Raw genomic sequence first — 26,719 nt, 5'->3', positions numbered from 1 at the left:
ATCAATACACGTGTAGGACTGCGCTTGACTATCAGAATGAGCAGCTTTGTTTTCTATTCAGGCAGATAATTTATGGTTAGCGCTGGAAGTGATGGATGTAATTTATGTTTTAGAGACAATTACTGTTCAAAGACAACTGTTACAAAGCTCTTGCACAAAATGCAGAAAAAGACAAATGCAGTCTCTGGGGTGTGAGCGTTGTGCTCTGCAGCCTGTCCAGTATATTTACTCATTATGTTATATTTACGTATAATGATGCTATGATGTGTGTGCGTATGCATTCGTGTGAACTACGTTGTGTCATAGCAGTGAGTGGCCTTTAAAGTTCAAATCAACTTTCTCAGGTTTCAGGATTTTTTAGACATATGGTTTTGGTTGCAGACCATCTGGGCCATAATTCTAAAAAGCGGTGTCCGAAACTGTAAGTTAGTTAAGCAGCTACCTATTCTCTGGATCTTTAGCACTTTTTAAAAAATGAATCAAATTATTTAGATCTGTAAATGAGAAGTTGTCAAGTGTGCGCTATGATTCGCAGACATTTGCCTATAACACCTCCTTATAAAAGCGAACTGTAATACAGTTGCACACATACTCCTTTGTTCGTGTACCAGACATTCAGATAGATTAAGGTACACATATAGGTGCATTTAAATTGCACATTACAAACTATATTTAGGTTTTGATTCTAACCACTGTGAGGGTGTTGTAGCTGAAAGTGTTTGAGTTATGTTTTCTGAGTTAGGAATTTACATCTCTAAATGGCTATTAAAGTCAATATAACCTGCCAGTGCCTGTTAGAGAGAGCAATCAAACCTCTTTCTTAGATAAATATATTTAACATTTGGACTCCTGAAATTAGACCATCTTCCTCATAGCCTTCAGGAGAAAATCCCAACTGGGAAGAAGTGTTTATTAGTGAAATGCCGTCTTCCTCCTAAATAAATATGTTCTCGTTACTTTGACCCCTAATTGATGCACGGTGTGTTAGCCTAACACTTTTAAACTAATCAAAATAACCTCCCCTCTCTGTCGTGGTGGGCTTTTTTCATGTGGTATTGCAATAACAATGTGAATGATTTTACAGATTTTATTCCACCTCAGTGATTTATTACAAGTCCAGCGAGCTCTGACATGCACTGAAGTCAGCGGCTTCCGGGTCAGAGCACAGGTTAGCCCCAAAGCTGGTCACTGAAATGGCAAGTTTGCATGCGTTGCATTAAAGAAATAAAGTTGTTGCTCATATACAGCTGATAAATATAGAAACCTTGGAAAATAGGTTTTAAATAGTGGGCTGCAGATATGAGATTCTCTTTTGTTACCTTAACAATGACTTTTTTTATATTAATACCTATTGCATGAAGTTGTTATACAGGTAAAATATACTTAAAAATACTTTAACCTCTAGGCAATGGGTTAGCTGGTGTGTCCCATAGATCTCAATGTACCAATTGTTGCCAAAATTAAACGATGGTTCAGTCCCTTGTTTTTCTGCTGCAGAACATCGCTCTCTCCTTGCAGGGTCGTTCCTGCTCGGTGCAGACACCTTCTCCTTCAGCCAGTCTGTCCGGCCGTGCGGTCAGGGCAGGCTTAATCCCGTGCTGGGTTTTAAAGATGCTGAATTCAGCTCCATGCAGAGGACCTGCAGAGCTGCAGCCCCCACCAATAGCTCAGTGTAGAGCAGACTCTGCCCTAATGTATTTCTGCTTTTCAGACTGATTTTTTTTTTTTTTTTTCTTCATCTGCTTGCTACATTTGAAAGCTAGTAATAGTGCAGGTCACTTCTGTTAGATTTAAAATGGGAATTACCAATGAAAACCACTTTGTCCAGTGTCTGCTTTTATTTAAGTTTTCATTTACTTGTAGGAAATCTGAAATCACCTAGACTTGCATAAAAACTTGGTGAAAGGTGGTTTTGCCTGGAGCTGGGGTTGTCTCCGGACTTGCTAGGTGGTATGATATTTTCAGACAGAGAGTAGGTAGCACTAAACAAGAATACAGAAGTAAAGGGATTGGAGTCAGTCCTTCTCCATTTAGCACATAGCTCCTAGGCATATTTAATGGGGCAAAGGTAATCCGTTGCATGAAAAAAAAAGGCATGCTCCCCTACATATCAAATATTTGATGAGATTTTTAGAGAAAAGACTACCTTGTTATGTAGCACACTTCTATAAGAACACGTGTGCAGGGAGCGTGGGACGGACATAGGCACGTGTCTACAACCCACATTTTGGAGTACTGGTGGATTTAAAATAGGCTGTGGATTTTTTTCCCACACGTGTGGTAGAAAGATCATGTGTAACATTAATATTAAGTTAATCCAGATGAAGAAGTTTTCAGGGTTTTTTTCTTTAAGACTCCACATGGCAGGATTGAAAGCTCACATAGAGTATGTCCCATGGATAACGTTTTTGTGTTGCAACATTGGCTCTATAAATAAATGTGAAGCATTGCAGTAGCAAACATCGCATTTATTTTTTTGAAGCATCTACAACATGTCATTACAAATGGATTGATAGTCTTGATAACATTGAACTTTTGTCAGACCTAACCTGGCAGACTTGTTACGTGTCAGAAATTTTCTGTCATTTTTCTTGCTATTCAAAAGGCAAATATATTTGCAACCTTGAGTGACATTGAATATGGAAAGCAGACAGAAATTTATCATTTGACAGAATTGCTTTTGCTGGGTTTTTCCCCTTTTTTTACAGTGGCAAAGCTATAATCGGATTTTAAAATTCTAACTACTCTGTGTTTTAGGAATATAGAACAGCTGTTTGTGGCTTATAAGAGCTATATGAACCGTCTCTTTACAAATGTAAAACACATTCTTTATTACTTCACATTCAGATCATTTTTTTGCTGTGCTTCTTGGACTGAGGCAACTTCTGACCTTTATTACTGGGTTGTACAAAACAACTTGGCAGGGTGCAGGCAGTGGAGAAGGTCTTGTACAGGAGACAGCACAGATGCTTAGAGAGCAAATTTTCCTAACATTAAGGTTAAAACTAGTACGGTTTATACCTAGTGAGGGTATGCCTTCAAATGCAAATGCTGTTGAATAGGGATAAAGCTGTATCAAAAAGCTTATTTTGCTGTCTTACAATAAACTATAAGTTAATTTCTGATTAGCTTTAAATGAGGTGTTTGGGTTTGAGCTGTGTGGAAGAAAAGTCAGGGTTTCTGAATATAATGGAAAAACCAGTGGATTTCTGTGTAAGAAGCAGCAAAGAAATAGATGAAAACATTTCATCAAAGGATGAAAACAAGTATTAAGGCAGAGACAAGGAAATCCTGGACAGAGCGTTAAGAAGACAGAGTTGGAAGAAGATGATGAGGTTATCGGTCATATAGCACCAGTACTTTGGGGGGGGGGGGGGGGGGGGGGCAAAACTCATAGGTAGACCACAGCATTTTATGCTGAACAAGAAAGAAAAAGATTTCCGATTGCAAATAGAAACATGCTGCAATCAAAAGGAAAAATGTTCTATACATTAGTATGCAGTAGCACTGTACGCTTCCGAATGTATTATACCCTAGTGAAATCAAGAGGATAATGATGAGCTCCTCAGCTAGAAAGGTTTTCTTCCAATATTTAGGTTCAAAATACAGACACTGGTGTTAATCAATTGAGCTCTGTATTGTAGACCACATCATTTAGTCAATATTTTATGCTAGGAGGTCGTGTAGCACGGTAGGTGCTAAACTCAGTGAAGAAGAATAAAGTAGCTCTTCCCATTATTTTGTTTAAAAAAGAAAAAGAGCAAGAGATTTTATTAGTTTTCAATACTGTTAGTATAAATAGAAGTTGAAGCCGTGGAGCAGGGTTATTATGTGGCTCATTACTGTTTATTACCACAAGGCACATCAAGATGTCTGCTAGTTAGAGGGAGTAAATCATTTGGAACATGTCCGTTTTGTCGATCTTCTGCACGATGCTCAGCGCTAGCGTGCCTTCTTCCAGTGCTTTGAGGAATATGTCTAAAATCTGTCGCTTGTCATATGTTCTCTCTGTCGTCTTGCTGAAGAGAAGCGAACAGACGAATGTCTTATTTTGGTACGATTTGTTTTTGCATTTTGGAGCGGGGGGGCGGGGGGGGGGAAGTGTTTTTCTTCGGAAAAGTTTCTGTCTAAATTACGTTCCCATGAAATTGAGAGGAGCCTTGCTGACTTCACGCAAGTTAGGATTGGGTTTGTTGTGTAGCTCTGAGATAACTGAATATATATTTTTTTATATAGCTTACCAGTGTTTCAGTATTACTGAGGACAAAGAAAGTTTTGTTGTGTCAGTCATTAGGCTGGATTTAGAAATGAGATTGTTTTAGTGAGTTTGTGCCTCTTCAGTAGCACTTTACTGAGTGTTTTATGATACACTTTTCTTTTAGCTTTTTAATAGTCTGAAACCTCCTCAAAAATTTCTTTTAACCTGTGGGTTTTAGGCAGGATCAGAAATGAACTAGTAAAGTTAAGCTCAAGCTCATCAAAGAACTAACAAACCTTGGTAAATCGTAGTCATTAACAGCTAAGGATTGCAGTTGAAAGGCTCTCGCCTCTCTTGCAGGAATGTGAAATTCTTTCTTTTTTTGATTTCTCTTTACAGCACTTTGTATTTCTTTTGACCAGAATCTAATTAGAAGTTTTCAAAAAGCCACATTTCCCCATTGGAGACGTGGAGTGTCGCTAATATGAAGTAACTGCCTGAGATTTTTACAGTCGTGATGATGTTTATCTTCTGTTGCTTAATCTTCTGCCTCCTGCTCCTCTTGCTTCCTAGCCTGAATGCACCGTGTGATCTCTACCAGTGCCAAAGGCCTTGTGGATGTGAGATCTGTCCCCTGTGTCCTCATGCCAGAGTTTCAGAACGTGGTGTGTCCCCTTAGCCCTGGCTTTGCCCTTACCAATATGCCGAGGAGGTCTGTTCTGCCAGCAAGCCAGTTCAAGGCATTTGTCAAAAAACTGAGAAAGACACCCAGAGCCCGTTATTCTTTAGCAGGTTCGTTGCTGTCCCTGCTTGCCCCTGCACTGATTAATTCCGTGTCTGTGTGACATTAACACTTCAGAGAGAACAAAGCAAGCAGGAAAGCATTGCACACGTATGCATTCCAGAATATATGAAATTAGTGCAGCAAATACTTGCTGGTTTTGTTACATTTACTATCCCATTTGACAAATTTTCTAGTTTGGAAATACTTCCATACCATCTGTTGTTTCTGATTCTGTTCAACAGAGCAGTATTACTGGTCTGATGACTTCCATCACATTTCTTCAGAAATTCTTATGTAGGGTATACATGTACACGGGTTAAAAAGCAAATGTCTTCACTATTGATTTTTCTCTGCCATTGGCAGAGGACATTTATTTATGCATGTGGTTCTTTAATGTTCTTTGTTCATAATGTGTAAAGTTCCATTTTTGCATGCAGGCAAGCACTAACTTGATCAGGTGAATAAGTAAGGTGTGTAGATACTAGTGCACACATATCTGAAAGAAAGAAGGACCTTGATTGATTTAAAAATACTACCATCTTTCAGAGATTTCTCATCTCTGCCCTGACTGCTAGAAGCAACCTAATGCACAGACGAGCTGGCGGAAATGATGGTATAAAGCAAGTTCCTGATCTTGCTGCAGAGAAGTGGGAAGTGGGCGAGTTGGGTATAGCCAGGAGCTGGAGCTGGGTGGACTCTGCAGCTCACCTTGTGCAGAAGTGGGAGAGGAACAATCCCACCGTTGCACCTCTTGGTTGAGTTGGGGTGACTCCCATCAACGTAGCCGGGAGTCGCTGCTCCTGTGGTTGCCTTCAGGGTCCTTAGCTCTATGTCTCAGTAACTTTCTCACTTTGTAACATCAGAATCATGCACGATTGTCCTCAGATAACGAGGTAATGTGGTCAATGCCCTCTCTTTACCAGCTGCCATGTACTTTCTTCCGACAGACGTAAATGAGTGCACCACTGAGAATGGTGGCTGTCATGACCAGTGCTGTAACACCATCGGCAGCTACCATTGCAAATGTCCAGCTGGCCAGAAACTAGAGGAGGATGGAAAATCATGTGGAGGTAACATTTTGTACTGTGTCTCCTTGCTATTAAGAAATGAGAAAAGACATTGGAAAGGAAAAGGAAATGTTAGCTTTTATCTGGAGCCAGCTGAAGAGCGTATACTCAGAGTTGTCAAGGGTGCAGATCTTCTCATGTCTGGATTATGAAGATGTAACTGTAAGAACACTTCAAAGGGTTGGGGTTTTGTTTCTTTTCTTTGAAAAAATGTTATCACTTAACCTGGATTGACTGTGTCATGTTCTGATTATGGAATTTCCATCATCAATTTAAAAACCTGAAGAAAGTGTATATGTTTGATAACATTTTGTCTGTCTCTAAAACAAAATGGTTCTTATCAGAAAATACACATACATTTTTGCATTTCAATCACAATTCCACAGCTAGAGATTAACCGAATAAAAAAGGATTTAAAACCACATGCTACATAAACCCATTTGTCTTCTTCCTAAGGGAACTGTAAGTCTAGTTAGTGCATTATGGGGTAAAATTTGTTCTTATGCATAAGCTTGACTTTCTGTAGAAGCAAAACATCACATAAGCTTATGTTAGAACACATAATGAATGATGGTTAGACTTCTTAAAAATGCATTGGTAAACATAGCTTGGGTGTAAACAAGCCCGTCTGATCTGTTGACCTACAGCCACTATTTTTTTTGCATCATCAGAGTCTAAAGGTAGAGGAGATCAGGTGTAAAGTAGCCAAGGTGTACTGTATTGCGGGCCAGAGCAGTTCCTTCCTGAACTCTCCTCTAACACAAGTAATGAATGCTCGCTGCTATATGATCTTGTGTGCCCTGGCTGTGTGCCTGGATTGCACCCTCGACTGCATTTCATTGCTGCAGTAAGTATATCGTTGATGTTTTTTGATTACCTCAAGTTGAAAGGTGCTAGGTAGGTTTTCATGAACTGTATTATCATCTTTTCACAAGAAACCACCTTCTCTGGCTTTTCTTGTGGCATAGTATCTCACAAATTCCTTTCTTCCAAGATTTCATTTTACCATTGTCCTTCAACTCCTTTCATAAGGTTTGTACAAAACAATGTCTTTCTCAGCTGTGGTCATATTCTTTATCCTAACTTTATAATTTATTTGGCTGCACTCCTATTTTCATGAGAAGATTGTAGAATTATTTTCCACAGCAAGCTATCATTTGCTATCCAACTTGACAGTGTAAATAAGCTGTAGATGGTTATTTTGGTTTGATTGAAGTTTTTCATTATGGTCCTCCATGCTTTCATTTTGGTCTTTTGAGAGATCAAGGCAGCAATCCTATGCATGATTCACAGATTCCTGCTATTTCACCTCAGTCTTCTCTTTCCTCTTAAGGTTTTCAAAATCTCAAGTTTTTGAAAGCAGAGGTCCTACTGATTGTAATCCTAAATTTGCTTAGCATGCAGGAGTCCCGTTTCCATTAAAATAGTTTTGTGTTAATAAGTTAGTTAAATTAGTGTTCCTTCTGCACAATTCTGCTATTCCTAAAATATACTTTAAATTCTAGTATTTTGACATTCCTTAAAAACTCAAACAGAACAGATTTGATTCTTGTACTACACATTACGTAATCAGGAATTATAGGAGAATGCATTATTAGCCATTTTGAAGCTGCTTTTTGAAACCTTCAGAGAAAAATGGAAACGTACAATAAACCAGAAACGCTCAAGTCATAAAACAAAGTGAACACAGCGGTGACACGAATTACACCTGAACTCTTGTGGAGATGATGACCATGAGCATATAAGCTATATTGACTTGCAAGATGGCTTCTTCAGCCAAAGTCTAACCATCAGATGTCACAATATAAGTAACTTAGTGCTTGATTCCTACATATGGGAAAAGAGAGCTTCCAGACAAAACTCTGTGTGCTGCTGGAAGGTGCTGGGCTTTCAGGACGTGACACTGAATTGGTGTTTTATTGATGCCTCTGCGTTGCTCAAAGGGCTCATTTTGCAGATGAGAGTAAAACAGCTTCTCATTCAGGTTAGCCAGCGTTTTTGGAGGAATAAGGCTTATAGTTGTTCTGGGTAGTTATGTTCGTTCTTTCTTTATAGCATCATTGTGCTTTATGTTACCCCTTAGTCTAAACTCAAGTGTTTAAATAGATGTGTACTATTGTTCTGCTCCCATTATCTGTCTTGTGGTTGGTTTTATTTCGCTGGTGACTGAAATGATCAATTGGTGTACAGGGGCTTTTTTATAAGCTAAGGTACAAATAAGGCGTATCGTTAGAAAAGCACCATGGAAGTAGTACAGATTTTATTCAGTAAGTCATTATTAGTGCAAAGATTGATCTTGTTTTTCAGAAACAAAATAGATAAAAAGAAAAGATGTCAGGAAATAACTGGATTTTAATAAATAAAAAAATAAATATGGTTTTAGCCATTTGTAGCTGTTTAATGCTAAAGAAGGGAAAGTGGATAAAAATTCACTAATCCAACAACACAATGAAGTGTACTGCTGATTTGATCAATAATAGCTGGGGGTTTTGTGAGCATTTTTAGGAGACCAAGGGCCTAATTCCCTTCCGAGGCCTGTAAAGGGTCTTTTCTAACTCACCAGGGGCTCTTATGATGGGATATGTCGTTTGGAGTTACGTGGTATGTAAAGTCTTACTTCACTTCAGCGAGGGGTACTTCCATCAAGAGGCAAGTTGTAGTAAGGTGAAGGCACGTGCATCTGTATAGACATACCAGCCAGAGCAGTGAACTGATTAGCCTTTCAAAAGTAATTACCTACATGTTGTACTGCGGATTTTACTCTCCAGTGTTCATGGACAGAACTTCAGTTTTCTTATCTGACAGAGAAATATTTTCTGGCAGATAGTCATGTAGGCATTACAGATTTTGACATAAAGCTCACGCTTACCTTTCGCTCTTCGTGTGTCTGATGGAAATTAATGATGGAGAAGGGTTTGGATGTAAATCGCTGCACAAATAATACAGCAAATTAACATTTGACATTTATTAGTATATGACTGTCGGCCTGATTCTGTTCTCTATGCATCCGTACTGGCGTTCAGTGTTCGTGGGGCAGTCTGGTTCCTGTCTGTGGGCGAACTCAGAAAACTGTAATTTCATCTAAGGGAGAGGAAGCGTGTGTGTGTGTGTGTGCGCGCGTGCGCAATACCTCCTTATTTGTTAAGCAGAGGTACCACTGACTTCTTGTTGGTGATAATTCTACTCGAACATCACAAAAAGTAGAAATGGTATTTTCTGGACATAAATACCATTTTAAAACATAATTACTGGCATAAGTTGAGATCTGTAAGGCATGCTGAGGCTACAGCTACGAAAGTGCGTTTTCACACGTGAATGAGCTCCCAAAGTCCGGTAAAAAAAGGTTGTGATCTTATGTTAACCTTCTTTGGTAAACTGTCATTTCTTATTTATATTATTGTGCTCTCAATCTGTCAAGGCAAGTGAAGGAAGTTAGAGACAAATGAAGTCCTACGATTAGCTGTTGATGAAAAGAAGCTTTTATTTTACTGATTAGAGTAATATTGCAATCACCGCAACCCCGTCCCCGGGGGTTTCGGTCAATCCTTGGAGCCCTGGCAGGTCTCCTGACCTTTGCCAGAGGGACTTTTGGAGCGGCTGGCTCCGGAGCCGGTGTGTGACTTTGCAAGGCCACCGCTGTTTTCCCCGGTAATGTAATAGTCACCGCTGTCACTGGTTTAGCCTGATCCGGGGTCAGAGGGGAACTCTCCAAACACTGCTGCCACGGAAGAGTTAGTAGCTGTACTAAAAGGAATACTGAGGGATTTGTCTAAGAGGAAGAAAATGTTTATTAAAATGACCTCAACATTTATTTAGTCTGCGAGGTTCGAGGTGTCAATCGTAACTTATTCTTGTCAAATTCTGTGGGTTTTGCCAAAAAGTAATGGACATGCTAATTCTGTGTTTGGACTGCTTTCCTTGCCCAACAAATCACTGCACCAGGCTTCTGCTATGTTCTGTGAAAAAACTTGAAGGACTTAATACCATGCACCTCTAGGGAAATGCCAAGGAATCTTTTTTCTAATTTTTTAAAATTTATTTAATTTTTTAATAGAAGAAGAGAAATTAGTCCGTTGGAGAGATTCAGGATGCTTTTGCATTGTCTTATCTCAGAACGTTGCATGTGGCTCACAACACTATGGCATGCCATGACACAGAGTTAGTTATTTTCAGGAACATTTCAATAGAAGGAGAATACGGAATGTAAATTATATTTCACAAAAATAAAAATATACCAGTTCCGATTACAGGTGCAACAAATACTGCTCCATGCGAGCTCAAATCTTAGAGCAGTAGAGTGAAGGCAGTCCTAGGTGAGGTGAAGCCACTCGGTCTTCTTCATCTTCCTCTATTTCAAGACCTTGTTTTGAGATATGGAAGTAAAACCAGTTGCAGGAATTGTGTAACAGTTATCTAATTATTTGTGACAGAATTACTGTGCCCACATAATATCCACCTCGGAGAATTAGGGGAACAGACAACTCCATCTTGTGACCTTAACAGACCCTGGGTGAATAATCTCAATAACTAAGATATTTTAACATATTGGGGTTTTTTACAGCATTTCAAAAAGGAAGAGAAAAAGAATTGTGAGAGAAAAGAAGACAAAACCTAATTTCTGGTATTTCAACCCTGTTAGGTGCTCTCGGGTACCCTGAGACACCAACATGGGTTCTTATAGCTGAGTCAGAAAACTACAATTAAAGTTTCAAAATATAAAAAAGCTGCGAAGGACTCTGACAGAGGCTGAAAAATGCACATTTTCTTCTCCATTAGTTTGTACATCCAGAATACTGGTAGATGTCTGATCATCTGAAGTGAATTTAACAAGAAGCAATACCTGTTTTTACATTTAAATATTGTTTATTTATGCTTGCTCCTAACTGTCAAATTAGTATCTTTAGTCACAAATGAAAAGCATAATTACTGCTTTTAATTTCAGATCCCAGTTGATAAAATTCAAGGGTTCCTTTACTCCTCTTATAAAGGGAACGATGTTAACTAAGATTAAGGATTAATTGTGCATTTTAAATGCTATTTAGCATTATGCAGTCAGACTTCCGTGGTTTTCCGGAGACTATTGAATTTAGACAGGAGCACTGCGTGATGTTTGTGCACGGCTGCAGAGAAGATCCAGGCAGAAACTCTCCTAAGCCGTTCATAGCTATATTTGCAAACCTTATTGGGAATTTAATTTTATTTCTACTCTTGAGTAATTCTTTTGGAAATTCCTGATTTTCATTTTTAAGCATTTGTCTCGGGCTCTTGAGAAGAAATGAAGGCTGGGGGTCATTTGTCTGACCTTACGCATTCCCCTGCCGCATTCGGAGCCAGCTGGGATCAATAGCTGCGAGTAGCTGTTGCACTCTCCTAGGCAAATAGTGTCATCTTTCTGCATTTGTCTCTTCGTGGTAGTACTGCAGCAAGAAATGTGCTCAAAATAAGTAGTAAAAATTACAACAGATTCATAGTAAAGGTACCGTTAACTATAGGTTATTGGACTTTTTAAAGGAATTACCTGAATCCTGATTAATGGCAAGCCGCCCAAGGCAGGCAGGAACCTGAGCTGAATTTTGGCAGGCTCATTTCAGGCTCGCGGGAGCTGCCAGCACGTAGCGGATGCCGTGGGTGGGTTGGTTTGGTCAGTCCCCTCTCATTTTGTGTGCCCTCCCCAGCCTAATCCGCTCAATTACATGCCGGAGACCCACAAACCCTTTCAATCTTATTAAAATGTGTCATATACTAAACTCAGCAAAATCAGAGTCGTTTTGGGTCTGACCTGTTTCTCTTCAGTCAGGGAAGGGTAGGCACATCACTCGGGCCAGAACAAGCACTTGCAACCTATTTTTTGAGTACTTATGTGGCAGTTCTAGCCAAGAACATAATCTGATGCTCTGATAATTGATTTAATTTTGAATTTTAATTGCACTTGTTTAGATTTTTCCTGATTCATGCTTGACTATTGCTAAAGTCCCCCCGCTCCTCTCTTACACACTGAACAAAGACGGCTGCGAGCTAAACCATATAATTTCTCACATCTGATATGCCTCAGGGTAGATGAACTAGCAGTTGTGACAGCTTCCTCCAAAGTGAATATTGCCATTGAAGAGTGAGCTCGTTTATCCTGGATGCATATTTTTATTGATTGAGGCTGAGGACAGGCACAGTCAGTTTTCAGTCACTTTTTAAGCAGAAGTTTTACGCAGACCAGTTGGGTAGAAATGGCAACGTCCTAATCCGAGGCTCCAGAGCAACAGCTGAAGGCGTCCTACCTGCGTTTGCAGCCTTGGCTCTCTGGACAGACTGGGACCACTTCTATTTCAAGAATTCAATGATTATTTCAAGATAATATTGGTAAATCTCTTTTTTCCATGAAGGAAATATCTCTTTCTCATGGAAGTGGGTTTGGTTTTTTTTTGTGTGTGTGTGTGTGTATAGATTTTTCTTTTTGAATGTTTAATTCGACTGCAGCACTTTAATAGCAGCCTTTTGCATAAACAAGCCATGCAAGTGGCAGTTTAATTTTCAGGTTATGTAAGGATTACACAGGGTTGGGTGTAGCGCGGCGTATCGGCATGTCATACGTTTCCTGCAGCACATCATCTGCTGTGTTCCAAAGCAGCGTGTTTTTTAAAAAAGCATGGTATTATTCATAAACCACAGAAAACTGGTACCCTGTTCTGCATTTCAGTTATCAGATGAATTATTGATCACTGATCTGACATGAACTGAAAGGGAAAAATTGTTTCTAGATGTCACAGGCCTCCCAGGTAACAAACGAAGAGTCTCATCTCTACGGCGTCTGCTGGTCTGGACCATATGGCGCTTGAAAGCTCACCGTGCGTCACAGCTGATTATAGACTCGGCACATGGGCTGCTTCCCCAAGGCTTCCAGCTCCCGTGTCTTCCTCCGGGATCTGCAAAGCCTCCCATGGGCTTTACCAGCTGGAAGGAAATACTAAGTGAGAACCATAACTTGCTATTATCTTTGGAAAGGAGCGATTGTGTGAAGTGCAGGGAGAACGACAGTTGTCCCTTTGCAGTTTCTCTGTGTGTGACTCCAGTTCTTGGCAATTGTGAGTTTCTGTGCAAAGTTGGGCATGAGCAAACGTACTGGCCTGAAAAGTTTGCTTTGTCCAAACTGCTTGATGCATAAAGCTTTCTCGGTCAGCTTTTGACAGTGAAAACATTTAAGGTTTGGAAATAGAGTATTTGCTACACCAGTCAGGGATTTAATGTGGTTTAATTAATGCAAGAGCTTTGACTAGTTAGATGAACAGTACTATATAACTATAGGAAAGGACTATTATTGTCCAGGCAAAATATAATATTTAGAAATAATACGACAAAAATGATAGACTGCAGTACAAATATGTTTTGAGATATTTCTAGGGCTCTGATTAGTTTATATTAGCTAGTTTCTAGCATTTATGACTACCTCTGAAAGGCAGGTTATGGAGGATGTTAACATTCCACTGGGCTGATTGACAATAATTAGTTTATTTTAAAGGAAAGGAAAGAAGCATGGTATTGTTGCAGCTGACTAATGTGAATTAAAAGCTAGGTAATCTTTTCTGCAATTACGGAGATACAACGATTGCCATTGTCAGAGAAGAAAATACAGTTGTACTTTTAACAATCATTGTGTAGGAAGAGCTTTGCGAGCCTGAAATTGAAGCTCTGGTCATCGTCTCCAAAATTATGGTTAGTAGTAATTTTATGCAGAAACAAGACTTTTGAATACTTAAATTATAGCTTGTTTGTAGCAAGGTATTTACCAGCAAATGTAAGCATCTTATAAACAGCACATGAGTCATCTTGGTGTTCATTTTGAGCACATCGAAAATGTAAATTGCAACTGAATTACTCTTGTGTAGAGGCAAGGCTTAGAAACGTTCAATTCATACTTTAAATGGAAATTGTGAGAGGAAAAATGTGTACATTTGCCTTTCAGTGGAAACTATTGTGCAGGGTAACTACTGCTTTTTCTGTAGCTTTGCCTACAGGCTGTGTAAACAAGGGGTAACGGCAGATACAGAGACAGGACGAAGTACAACTCCTGAGTGGTGGTTATACTCCTCTTTAGAAGCATTTAATGCTAGTCTTCACTGAGACAACTAATAGAAATCCCATTTTTTATTGAAATACCCGTGGATTTTACGAGCCATCTGATATATCCTTAAAAAGCTTTAAAACAATTTGTGATAAAATCTAAACCAAACAGAAATCTGTGAGCTTCTCTGTTCAAAGCGTTGGCCCAAAGGAAGTGATCCAGACATGACTGTCAGCAAGATAGCAACTGCTGGGAGGGCTACAGTTCGTTATTAAAAGATCAGTAGTTTGATCAACATCATATTGGATTACTCAGACTTCAATTACATGAGTACCTGAGGGCTTTAACTGGGATTTATTAGAAGACAAACTTGAAATAAACCTGCTGTTGTTGCATGCTGCATCTTTGAAAGACCCACCTGAGAACCTTAACAGTTACTGTCCCAAAAGAGATTCAATGTCAGCCAAGGAGTTCAAAAGCAACTAATAAAAATGGAGCAATCAAGTGATTAATTTGATGTCATTTTTAATCTCAGGAAGAGCGAGGGAAAAAAAACAGAAGGGAATCTTCTGTGCTCGGTGATGTTCATTAGGATCCAGCTCTGGAAGATGGTGGGGACAAGTGTGGGATGTGTTGATGACACGTCTCTCTTCTCATGGATGAATCTCTGCTGAGTCGCGACTAATATGTCGTAAGGAAGCAGAGCAAGACAATCTGTGTAACACGCTGTCTTTCGCTTGCTGGCAGTTTATGTTGTGGATCAGCCCGGAGTTGTGGTAGCTCCAGTGGGGGATCGATGCTTGTGGAGGCTTCTTGAGGAGGTGCCATGTGACCTCATGGCTGTAGAGTGATGTCAGTGAGCCAGTTTTTACAGAAATGGGGTGGGTTGTGCTGTGGTCTCGTCTAGGTGGTGTTGGCAGGGAGATGGAGCGTAGTGGCTGAATGGTGGGGTTTTTCCCCTCCCTATTTTCCTAGTCCCACACAGTCTTGTAAGTGCAAGAGCAGTGCCTGCACTGCACACGTGTCACGTGTTGGACAACACAGTTCTGACTGGCGATTTCTCCTCCCAAACCAATTAGTACCAAGATGGGCTTATGTTCAGTTTGCGAGATGAGTCTATCCATGTGATGTCTTAAAGCTTTTTGCCAACCCAAGTAGGACATTCGTCACAAATAGCAGCCATGTTTCCGACCAGCAGAGCGTATGTACTGTAACAGGAAACATCAGATTATGAAGGTATTTGCAGGATTATCATTTTCTTTTGCATATTTTACCTACTGTGTGTGGAAAAGACATTTCTCTATGCATCCTACTGTAGTAAAGACACTTACAGAGCTCAGCAAGTGGGCATTAATATTGCTGCTAACAAAAGCCAGATGTTCTCATCAGATCAGTCATTTCTCTCTTTTCATTCCATAACTTTCTTCAAATTGTCATATCCTGCCGAGAGAAGATGCTGATGGCCCAATGTATAACCCTCCTTGGTACGTCTCAGATTTGAATCTGCCCAAGGAGTTTGGGCTGTATCATGCTGTCGCTTATTAAGTACATCTCTCCTCATAGAGATTCGTTCCTCCTTTGGCACCCTCCCGCCTCCCAGCATGGCCTAACTGAATTGTGCTGAGGAACCGTATTTAAAAATTGATAGCCCCATAACAAATTTTCCTTCTGCTATTATGCCCCACATCAGAAATACTTGCAGGAGCGTTGCGGTGAAGCTGCTGATGCTAGTGATCTCAAAGCCTCTTTCCTAAGCAGAAATTACATAAAACTTTAATTATTGTGTTTCAGCCCACGCTGCTGTGGTGCACAGGCAAAACGTCCTCTTCCAACTTCACTGTTTACAGTCAGTATATTCACTTTGTTTCTGCAGGAAACAGTAAAATTAGTGAGGCTGTTTTCTTCAGTATATAAACACTTTTAAAGATCATAAGTTATGCGTTTGTCTGGATTGTCATTCTTCAGCTGGTTATTTCATCTGGTCATTCACTTCTGGCACCAGATTTCCACTGAGAGTCCATGTCCATCTGTGTGGGTTTTGTATTGATGTGAATCAGAGTCACCAAGTTGCCGAAATATCTATTAATATAACCCCACTGTGGAGGCTGGTAACCCATCAGTCTTCCCTTTTGGCTTTACCTTGCTGAGATGCTGTGTACTGCGTCGAGATTCAGAAATGGATCATTCTGTTTTGTTTTAAAGAGTGGAGAAAAATGTACAGATCTACTTTGTGAAAAGATGGGGAAAAGTATTTCTTCATGGCTGTGTGAAAACATCACGGAGTTGTCTGAGGTCCGTCCATGAAATTACCATGCTCCTTACTTGAATTCTATACCCTGATTTTTTCTTTCAAATTATGTGGCCCCAATAATTGCTTAAAAATTTTATATATATATATGCATGTGTGTATATTTAATGAAGAATGCCTTGAAACTCTAATTAGGGCTGCTTGACTCCAAAGCAGTTTACATATCACAGGCTTACACAGCTATCAAACAGATGCTTCTCTTTTTTTTCATTCAACTGACATTTTCATTTTCTCTGCATATTTTGAGGACTGAACAGTGATGTGTTTTGACTCCTGAGGCTACAGACGATATCAAAATGAGGATTAGAAATGAAGCTTTACCTGTCAATTAAGTTGTTAAGCTTGTCCTCCACAGCGTCTACACTTTCAAATGGCCTGTTTATTGAATTTGAAATAGTTTTCATTCTTGACCTTGTTTAAATTGAATGGACAGTTCTAATTATAATCTTCAGAGTTTTCAGCTGCAGCATATGGTTTGCATATAGAGTTGTGGATGAGGGGCTCTTGTCTGTTTATTGAGCTAAACCGCTGTTAAATATCTCAGGAGGGATTGGCATGTCAGGCATTGAAAGTAAGCAGAAATCGGCAGTACAGATACTAGCCACTTTTGTCTTTTCAAATCACCCTGTCCAGGATATCTGCTCTTGAGAGACATCTGAGGAATCAACTGTGATTGCAGGATCCAGCCATCGGTGAGGAACAAGTCTCCGCTTTGAATGGTTGCATTGTGCCAATCTTCACATGAAAGCAATATATCTCTCTCTCAAAAAAAAAAAGTGTCCTAGAGCATCTTTTCCCTGATAAATTCCTCCCCCATCCCAACCATGAATTCAAATTACCAGGATCTTTGGCAAATCAATGTCATTCTTTCAAATCATCTGTGGCCCCCACTGACAGGGTTGTGTGACATCTCACAGCAATTTATTTGTGTATTTATTCTCCAATAAGGCCAGTGACAGATCAGGAAATTAAATACAAGTCTTTAAGACTTGATTGGGTGGATCGTCCCTTTCAGTGCTTATTGAAGTCTTCTCCCCAACAGCTGATTGCAGGACACTGGGCGTGTGTGCTGGAAGCAGCTCCCTGCCTCTCCTCCACAGCTGCTCCATTGTCCTGGTTTCGGCTGGGATAGAGTTAATTTTCTTCCTAGCAGCTGGTAGAGTGTTGTGGTTGGGACTCAGGATGAGAATAATGTTGATAACACACTGCTGTTTTAGTTGGTGCCAACTGGTCAAGGACTTTCCAGCTTCTTATATTGCCTGCCGATGAGAAGGTAAGGGGCACCCAAGAAGCTGGGAGGGGACACAGCCGGGGCAGCTGACCGCAGCTGGCCAAAGGGATATTCCATACCATGTGATGTCATGCTCCGTATATAACTGGGGGGTTGGCTGAAAGGTGGTGTGGCTCAAGAACTAGCTGAGCAATGGTTTTGGGTGGAGAGCAGTTGTGCTGTGCATCACTTGTTTTGTATGTTCTATTATTATTATTCTTTGTTCTCTTCCTTTTCTGTCCTATTAAACTGTCTTTTTCTCAACCCGAGAGTTTTACCTTTTTCTTTTCGATTCTCTCCCCCATCCCACTGCGGGGGGTAGCGAGCGAAAGGCTGTGCGGTTATTTTAGCTACCTGCCAAGTTAAACCACGGCATCCATGAATCTCCCAAAAAAGCCATACCTCAGAGACGCCTCTGTCCTCTTCCCTCCTTGAAAACAGTCATCAGAAAATGCATCTCCCTTCAGACCTGGACATAAATATTTATTACCTAACACAGACATAGTCCCATGGATGACTCTGCTATTCAGCATTTCACAGTGTCACGGTCCCTCTCCTTTGGTGCTCTCAGTATAAAAATAGATAAACCGGGGGTGAGAGAAAGGAAACCCAACCTAGACACAGCCAGAAGTGATTGGAGCTACCTGGAAAACATTTGAAATCCAGGGCATGGTACCAACTACAGGGCGGAAGATTCCTCTCCACAAGGTGACCGAATCACCGGGGAGGTCTAAAGGAAGGTGATGGACTGAAAGACAGTGAATGCAGTACAAAAAAAAAAAAAAAAGCTTTGGTTTTCAATGCCATTGATTTTCAGGGGAAGGTAAATAATCAGCTAACTTGGAAAGCCTGTTTCAGTGCATGGCTAATTGGATAGCCCTCCCGAAATAGGTGCTGGTTAAAGCTGCTTTGTCCTTAATCCTGGGCAAAGAAGAAACGTAGTGGAAAACTCACTGCTCTAACAAGGGTCTTCTTTCATTGTCGGTTCCCAGGGACTAAATTGGGTAAGGAATCTCTTAGCCATGCCTTTTAACCACTCTCTTATCAGACGTGACATGCTCCTTTCAGTACGGTTTGCTGAGGCTATTCCATTAATTAATTTTGTTGTAGCAGGCTTGCCTCAGACACCTGTGACTTACTGAAATTCAAGTAAGCTTCAGCAGCAATTGGAGCTAACCTGCCTGACTTTGAACCGGAGCAGACAATGGATCCTCATATAATCCATCGGAGGGGCCAGGAAAGGGCAGAAACAAATAGCTGAGGAGCAAAAATAAAAGCCTAGGAGCGCTAACAGTTCGAAATGACCCAGCTGGCTCCGCAGGAGCACATTTATCTATGCTGAAAGCTGTTTCACGAAGGTGTTTTAACATCAGGTTCTAGTAGACCACTCAAAAAAGCTTGCAGCATATTTATGGTTTTTTGTGAAGCATAAAAAAGCCCTGGACTAAGGGTTTTGCAATTTAAAATCCCACAGCTAGCAAAAACTGCCCTTTCCCTCTTTGCTGCTCAGTTTGGTTCACTGAAACAGAAATATGTTTTTTATTAATGTGAATAGAAATTCTGCTTTTTCTTGTTGAATTCTAGGCTTTGTTTTTGACCAGGCTTTAAACTTGTATTTTTCTTCCTAGAGTCAATACTAATGTCAAACTCCCTTTATTGTGGAAAAAATGGACAAATATTTTTCTAGCAACAGGAATTTCAAAACTCCTCCAATCAAACTTTCAAACCCTGAAAACCACTTTAGTGTTAGTAAAGCAGGAGAGATCCTTTCAAAAATCTTCTGCTGTAAGAGCAAATTATGTCATGTGCAATAGTATATTTGTGAGTGGGTTCACACTGGTTGTCAAATTACAGACATTTTCAAACTCGAGACTTGGGGAGACTGACTTAAAGGAAGCTGTGAGTTGAATCTGTCACAAACGTATCTACTTCTAGGAATAGCGGGTCTTATTTTATGTTTCACTTCTATAGAAATAATTTCTGACTTTTGTGATCAGCTTTTGAATGGCTGGGAACCAAGCCTCTTTCCCTTCCTTCCCTTAAGTATATAAATTATTTAATTTAGCAACACAGTAAATTAATGTGTAAAATCCGCCATGTAAATTAGTGGGGAAAGACCATATGATATTTTCACTTCATAACTTGTGTAAGGCTTAAACATCCTTTGGAATCTATAAAAGAGACTAATCACAGCGCCGCTACAAACAACAGAAGGGAAAGCACTGTCATACATCTTTGTTGATTTTAAATATCGTGTTAAATGGCAAACAATAAGGGAGTTTTCCTGTCAGATGTACTAAATGATCTGCAGCTGAAGAGACTAGGAGAGCTAGTCGGGGCAAGGAGTGGTAAGCCAGATTTTTGTTAACTTATTTCCAAATAGATGTTTGAATTGAACATTTTATCCACTTGCAATTATTTTAAATATAGCCACTTACGCTTTCTCGTTGTGGTTCTTTACATAAGATCAAATTGTCTTTTTCCTGTTTCTCTGTCACCACCGTTACTGACTGTTTAATCCTCGCAATATTGCGTGGGGACCAACGACCCACAGAGCTCCCTGGGTAAAGAGGAGACAAACCCCTGAATTTTAAGATAAAGCTGCAAGGAGTATAACATACTTCCTCTTTCTGGTCATGATTTTATTTTATAACTAATTACTATAATTATTTTTAATTACAATCTTGACTTTAAAGCCGTCAGCATAAACTATTCTCTAAGTAAATGTACGTAGGGTTTTGTGTTGCCCTGCTTCTGCTGGTCGCATCCTTTCTGCAGCGAGCTGGGGGGATTGCGGCGACTGAAAAATGGAAACGTGCACGTGTCACTCATTCCAATTTAATGCAGTATTTCTGGGGCATCTGATGAAAAGGGTGTGGTTATGCTCCTGTGGAAGTCATTTGGACCAGATCCACAGATGGCGTTGTGGTGGTTTGGGTCCCTGCGTGCAGGCGACTGTGCTAGCAGGTACCCAGAACGTGGGTCTGGCATCAGTTCCCAGCCGGGCAGAAATCTTTTCATGCATGTTAAGTCTCGAGTTTGTGGCGTGAGTGATGTTCACAACTATTTGGTCTCTGCCTCTCTTCGTGTTGTTCTTTACTTGCTAAAATAAAGAGTTTTTGCCAAAACTAAAAAAAAATAAAATGTATGCATATATATAAAAATCCTCAACTGATGAGGTCGGTACTGTCAAGTACTGGTTTCTTTCTCCAGCAGTGCCTGGGCACTGTGAAGAGGGAATTTTTGCTCTTATCTATCAGAAAGTACTGGCTTCGAACAGTTGTCAATCTGTGCGTGGTTTTACAGTCAAGGGAGAGAAAGCCTGTTTGTTTGTCATCCAGAAGAAATGCCACTGGCTCCGTGAAGCCAGCTGAGAGGCAAACCTTGCCCTGCCACCCTGTGCGTGCTTAGACCTCACATGGCGCTCTTGACAAAGCATCCTCCACGCAAATGCCCTCCCTGGGGTACCCTTGGTGCATCATCTGCCTTTCCATTCGGGATTCTCAAAATGTTTGTGCTGTCGTTGGCTTGGCCAGCCCAAAGAAGAGAACTCAGGTCTGCAGTACAGGCTGTATTTTAAATAACCCAATACCTTTCAATTTACTAAGAACGTGCAATAAACTTAATATTAGAAGACCGTTTCATCTTGTAGTTTCAGAGCAGCTGCACACACGTGCACAGAAGGAAGGCATGTGAAAAGCGATAAAAGTTGCAAATAATGACCTTGTGAGGAATGCAGTGCTTTAAAAAATAAATTGAACTGGAAAGAAAAGCAGACCTGCCTTTCAGTGTTTCTGCAGGGACTTTGAGATCTGAAGGGGCCCTTGTCCTGCACCACAGCCCAAATACAGGCACGTGCCTACGGGGTTAGTGCAGTGCAGGCAGGGGGGCTTGCGGCACCACCAGCTCCCCGCCGATCGGAGCCAGGGAGCTGTGGCTGCAGGCGGCTCTTCACCTGCAAGTGGTGCTGGGGCGTTGCAAATGGAGAACTTCACAACTGGGAGTTGAAAAATAGCCCACCCACTCATGGTATAGCCAGAGAAGAGGGGAAAGATCAGACAAATGCAGAGGATACAGCAAACGCTCGGTCCTGCTGCCATCAGAACTGGTTGGGTTTTTTCTTCTTTCGAGGTTTAGTTTTGCATGTTGTTTGCCTTTCTTAGTGGTTTAAAAAACTAAGCTGTCTGTTAGCAGGGAAGTGATCTGGAGACATCTTGCTTTTTTTTTTTCTTTATAAAAATATGATTGCAGGTTCACTAGTTTTCTGTGTTTAACACTGCTGTCAGTTTATTTTTAAGGAACTGATTGATCATAGCAGTTCCGAAATATTTTAGTAACGATTTGAGAAAAGCCACTGACATGATGACCCTGAATTCCTAACTAGCAATCACCCAGCTCTGGATTTAAACAGGTTTCGGGCAGAGAGATTGCACCGTTGCCGAAGTGACTCATCAAATCAATCGGGGACAAACTTCCTTGAAGATTAGCAGAGCCCCATTCAGGGTATAGTGGACTTCAAAATCTGTAAATTTATCAGCAGGATGTGCCCTTGGAAAGGGCATGGTGCTGGCAGCACCTTGCACATTTGTAGGCTGCGTCCTCTTTTCCCATGTTTGGGACGTGAGATGCGCATCCTCTTGGGATGGAGGAGAGGTTGGTGTGCAGTTGTGAGGCACCAGTCTCACAAAAAAAAAAAATAAAAAAATCCTCAACTGATGAGGTCGGTACTGTCAGGTTCTGGTTTCTTTCTCCAGCAGTGCCCGGGCACTGTGAAGAGCAAATTCACCGTGAAGAGGCACCAGAGCTCAGTCCAAATGCACAGACCTCAGAAGCATGAGGAACTAAAAAAGCTTTATGTCATGGTGGCTAAAATACTTTATATCACGGAAACACGCAGGATTGACTTTTGGCTTGTATGACTGACCATGAGCTTATTCCTGCCAGCTGGTTCCCAGTGAAAAGTGGGTAAATGGGGACACAATCCCTTCGTGCCCTGGGGTAAGTGGTGGGGCATGTGCTGCGTACAGACAGCATGGAAAGCAGAGATGCCTTTGGTGGGGAATCCCACTGGAATGCGTTTCCGTGGAAATCTTTTCACAGGTGAGGAGGAGGGTATTCGCACCCCAGCTCCGCTTTATCCACCTGGCAGTATAATCCCCTTTGCAAGATGTCCCTGGGACAGCACACCGTTCTCATTTCACTTCTCGCCTCTCGTCTCAGCGGATTGCCCTCCCTCTGTTTTGTGGGAATGCAGTTCCTTTCAACACAGTCTGACTTGTGATAAGCAAGCCATAAATGGCTTGAAATTCGGGTTATTCAGATAAGCGTCCTGAATTGCAGCTGTAGAAAGTTGAGCATGTAGGTGTTTCAGTTTGATCTGCAGTGGAAACTAATCCAAATTTAATTATAGTGTATTGTTAAACAGATAAAATCTTCCATAATCCCATAATATTCTAGAATTACAATAGAATGACTTTATATTTCTAAATTTTTTTTTATATTTTTGTAACTTCATAGTTATTCCCATATAGAAAAATAAAAGGCTGCTTCTGTACCTATAACAGCATAAGCTGTTGTTTTCCTGGTATGTATGTCCTTTACTAGTATGTGATTTAAATATAAAAGTCCAAATAGGTCAGACTTTCAAAACTTTCAAGTGCAGTTCAAGCATTTAGATCAGTGTCTACTTTGCAGATTGTTCCCCAGACAAAATAATGAAGGCATTTTTCTTCTGTAACTGGGGGCAAAGTTGTTTCCTGGCCTCGACATGTAGGAGACATTGAAAGGCGACTACATGTTGCATTTTTCTTGATTATATCTGTAGTACGTGAGGAATCTTTCACCATATAATCCTTAAAATATCGATCTTGCAGAGAAGGCCTGACACTAGAAGGGATCGTCTGCCATCAAACTTGCCGCTCACGTGGCATCCTGGGAAGACAGCCGTGGAGTTGCGTTGCAGGCTCGTCGATCTCACCTCTGATTTTTCCCCGCTTGCTGCAGGGAGTCTCAGGGTGGAGTTAGGTACAACTCGTATATACAAGTATTTTAGAGGGGTTTTTTTTTATTTTATTTCTTATTTTTCATTTTGTTATATTGTCTTTCAGCAATATAATTGCCTTATGGCCTTCTGGGATGTGCCAGCACAAGGGAAATGCCGTTGAAAGAAGAGCTGCTGGGTGCAGAGCTCCCCTGTAAACCAAGTCACTTAAAGAAGTGCTCTAACAGAGACTAACAAATAGAGCTAACTCCAAGTGTGCTTTTTTATTAGCTGGACTATTTTTTCTCCTTTATAAGTGCTGATATCCTAACTTAAAACTGTATTTGGTATATTAGAGAAATTCTGCAGCTGATCCTAGCCTATAAAATTAATATATTGAAGCTCACAGTATTTGAATTTATTGACGTATAAATAGTAGAATGCGATGTACTATATAGTTCAGCTGCTTCCTTGTTAAATTTTTCTGAGCCTTGTTGCTTATTTTATTTCTGTGATACTCAGGATAAATAGTTTCCTGGGTTTGATTTCATCCTGGCATTTTTCAGCAGGCTATTTCTTAACAGTATAGAATTCAACAAGATGAATAACATTTTCTGTTTACTGTTTACATTAAAAAAAGCAAACCTTCTGTTTAAAAAAAGAGTATTCCAGATGTCTCCAGGCAGTAGGAAATGTATGTAGTATACAGTCTAATAAAACAGCAAATATAGCAGAAGGATTAAAAAAATGGCACATGTTAGCAAATGGTCTGAATTTAAACACTAGTCAGCACCAGGACTTCATTTTAGGTGAGTGAAATTCGCATGTGAAGTATTAAAATTGAACTTTATAAATACATTTCCTTAGGACCAGGGTGTAGTGTGTTTCCAAGTCATCTTTAAAATTTCCCTTTTCATTTAATTTTGATTAGATTTTCTAAAACGGAATAAACATAAAAGCATAAAAAAAAAAAGTAAACCATGAAAACTAAATGCAAAACAGATCTATCAACAGCAAAATATGAGACCCAGACCCTTTGTTCCTCAAGTGCAATATATGGGGGGGGGGGGGGGAACCCCTCTTTGTGTTGCTGAGTTTTGCTCCACTGCCAGATCTCTACCTGCAGCAGCAATTGCAGACTTGCCTCTGGTTGCAGCCACTCTTTTATTTCTTTAAATTTCAACCTCCTCATCTAAACCTGCTTGGGTGGGTAAATCCCTTAGATGATTTCAGAACTTGATCTAAAGAGCAATTAAGTCAATGGGAGTCTTTAATGTTGAGACCGGGGTTCTTTGTAGATGTCTATTGCAGGAGGGAGGTTTGGCTTTGGCAAGAGGAGAACGTCTTCGGCGGTCAGGATAATTTGGTACCAGCATCGCCCCGGGTGAGATGGAGGGAGGTGGAGTTGCCGTCCCTGGGGGCTGATAAGGAAAGGACAGACAAACTCTAGGGAAACATCTACCAAGTGAAATTTTGTCAGGGAATGGACTAACTGACCGTTATTTCCCATGACTTCTGTGTTGATTTTTAAGGCAATGGTGTCAGCATGTCAATCAAATGCTATTTACAGTAGCCCAGTGCTGCTGAAAAGATGCAGAAACTGCTTACGTGGTGCTTTTGGAAGTGCAGTTTTGTGGATCTGTTTTAAACCTTCACCTGTTTACTTCAACTGTTCTTGATCTCTTTTGTCCACCATTGTCCATCATTTTCAGATGAAACGATTCAATTTCAGCGGCATTCTCAAGCTTGTTTAATGCTAATTTCCTACTTCATTTGACTGAATGTAATCCCCTAAAATGTGAAATATGGAAAGATACCTGCTTAAGTTCAGAATAGGTATCATCAGTTAATCACAGTTTTTCAGGGAGGTCATCTGAGAAGATGATTTGGAAAGCTCAGGTGAACACGAGGAAACCCAAGGGACAAGAGTCACAGAAAATGCGGCACAAAACCATCATTCTTTTAAAATGTGATGTCTAGGCTGTCTGTGTATTCAGTGGTTGAAAACGTAATGTTGACCGAGAGCTTGGGCTCTGCTCTTGCGTGGTTTTTTTCCATTTATGTCAGTTGTACATGCTTCTACCCTCAAGAGCACCTGCTAGTACGATTAAAGGCCTGATGCAAAAGGAAATCTTCATACAGCAAATTTTTACAAAAGCCAAACGTTTGACTAGTGGTACCTACGAGCTCAGATGTGTTTACTTACCCTAATGCTTTCCCTGTATTTTTCTCCTGGCCTGGAGGAAACAGCTGTATCACAGATCACTCTAATTAACAAGGGCTTCAGAAGTAGAGACTACAGAGGCAGTGCCTGCGGGAACTTTGAAAAACACCATAAAATTTCAATTTTCTTTGCTCTGTTGACAGCGCAGAAGCAAAGTAAACAAAGCCCCAGTCTGAGTGTCACGGTTGCATTATGCATGAGCTATGTGCCGTCCAGGAGAACCAGGGTATGTCTTTGCTGAGGGCTGTCTTGTAATTCTCATCATCTGCCTGCCTTCTCTAGACGTGGATGAGTGCGCGGTGGTGAATGGTGGCTGCCAGCAAGGCTGCGTCAACACGCACGGCTCCTTCCACTGCCAGTGCCAGGCGGGATACAGGCTCCATGCCGATGGGCGCACTTGCATAGGTAAGTAAACGTTAACAAGCACTTCACATACTTCAGGATGTGTTTTTCTCAGCTAAACCTGACTTTGTCTAAGTGCAAATGTTTGTAGACTTCCCCAGTCTGAGTTTTGACTGATTCACAAAGGATATCATTATCCCTTCCAGTTCAAGCAGTTTGCAGGAATTCATGTATTTCCAAATTTGATCCTTTTTTTGGGGGAGGGGGAACAAAGCAGTGATGGCGTTCCCTGTTTCTGTGATGCAATCTGGTGAAAATTTCTTTTGTTTTTCAGCAGGCATCAAAGAAATAGGGGTCTTAATTACCAATTCTGACCATTTTTAATTTGTGTCACGTTCCCCTTGCATCTTCCAGCGCTGCCCTGGGCTTCTCTGACCCCATCACTCTTCCTTTTTCTTAGCCTTTTTGCCTGTTTTTGCTGAAGAGGTAGAAA

General features: G+C 40.7%; 1 protein-coding gene across 1 annotated transcript in view; it reads left to right on the top strand.

Annotated features, from left to right (window-relative positions):
* Positions 1-26,719, top strand: part of LOC104636407 (uncharacterized) — a 202,107-nt gene that overhangs the window by 106,259 nt on the left and 69,129 nt on the right. Inside the window, 2 exon segments of the mRNA XM_075761610.1 lie at positions 5,930-6,052; positions 26,167-26,289. Of these exon segments, the coding sequence (XP_075617725.1) occupies positions 5,930-6,052; positions 26,167-26,289 (246 nt within the window).

Source organism: Balearica regulorum, chromosome 9, assembly GCF_011004875.1.
Source record: "Balearica regulorum gibbericeps isolate bBalReg1 chromosome 9, bBalReg1.pri, whole genome shotgun sequence".
Lineage (NCBI taxonomy): Eukaryota > Metazoa > Chordata > Aves > Gruiformes > Gruidae > Balearica > Balearica regulorum.
Note: the sequence above shows the minus strand (reverse complement) of the source record. Positions and strands in the feature narration are given on the sequence as shown.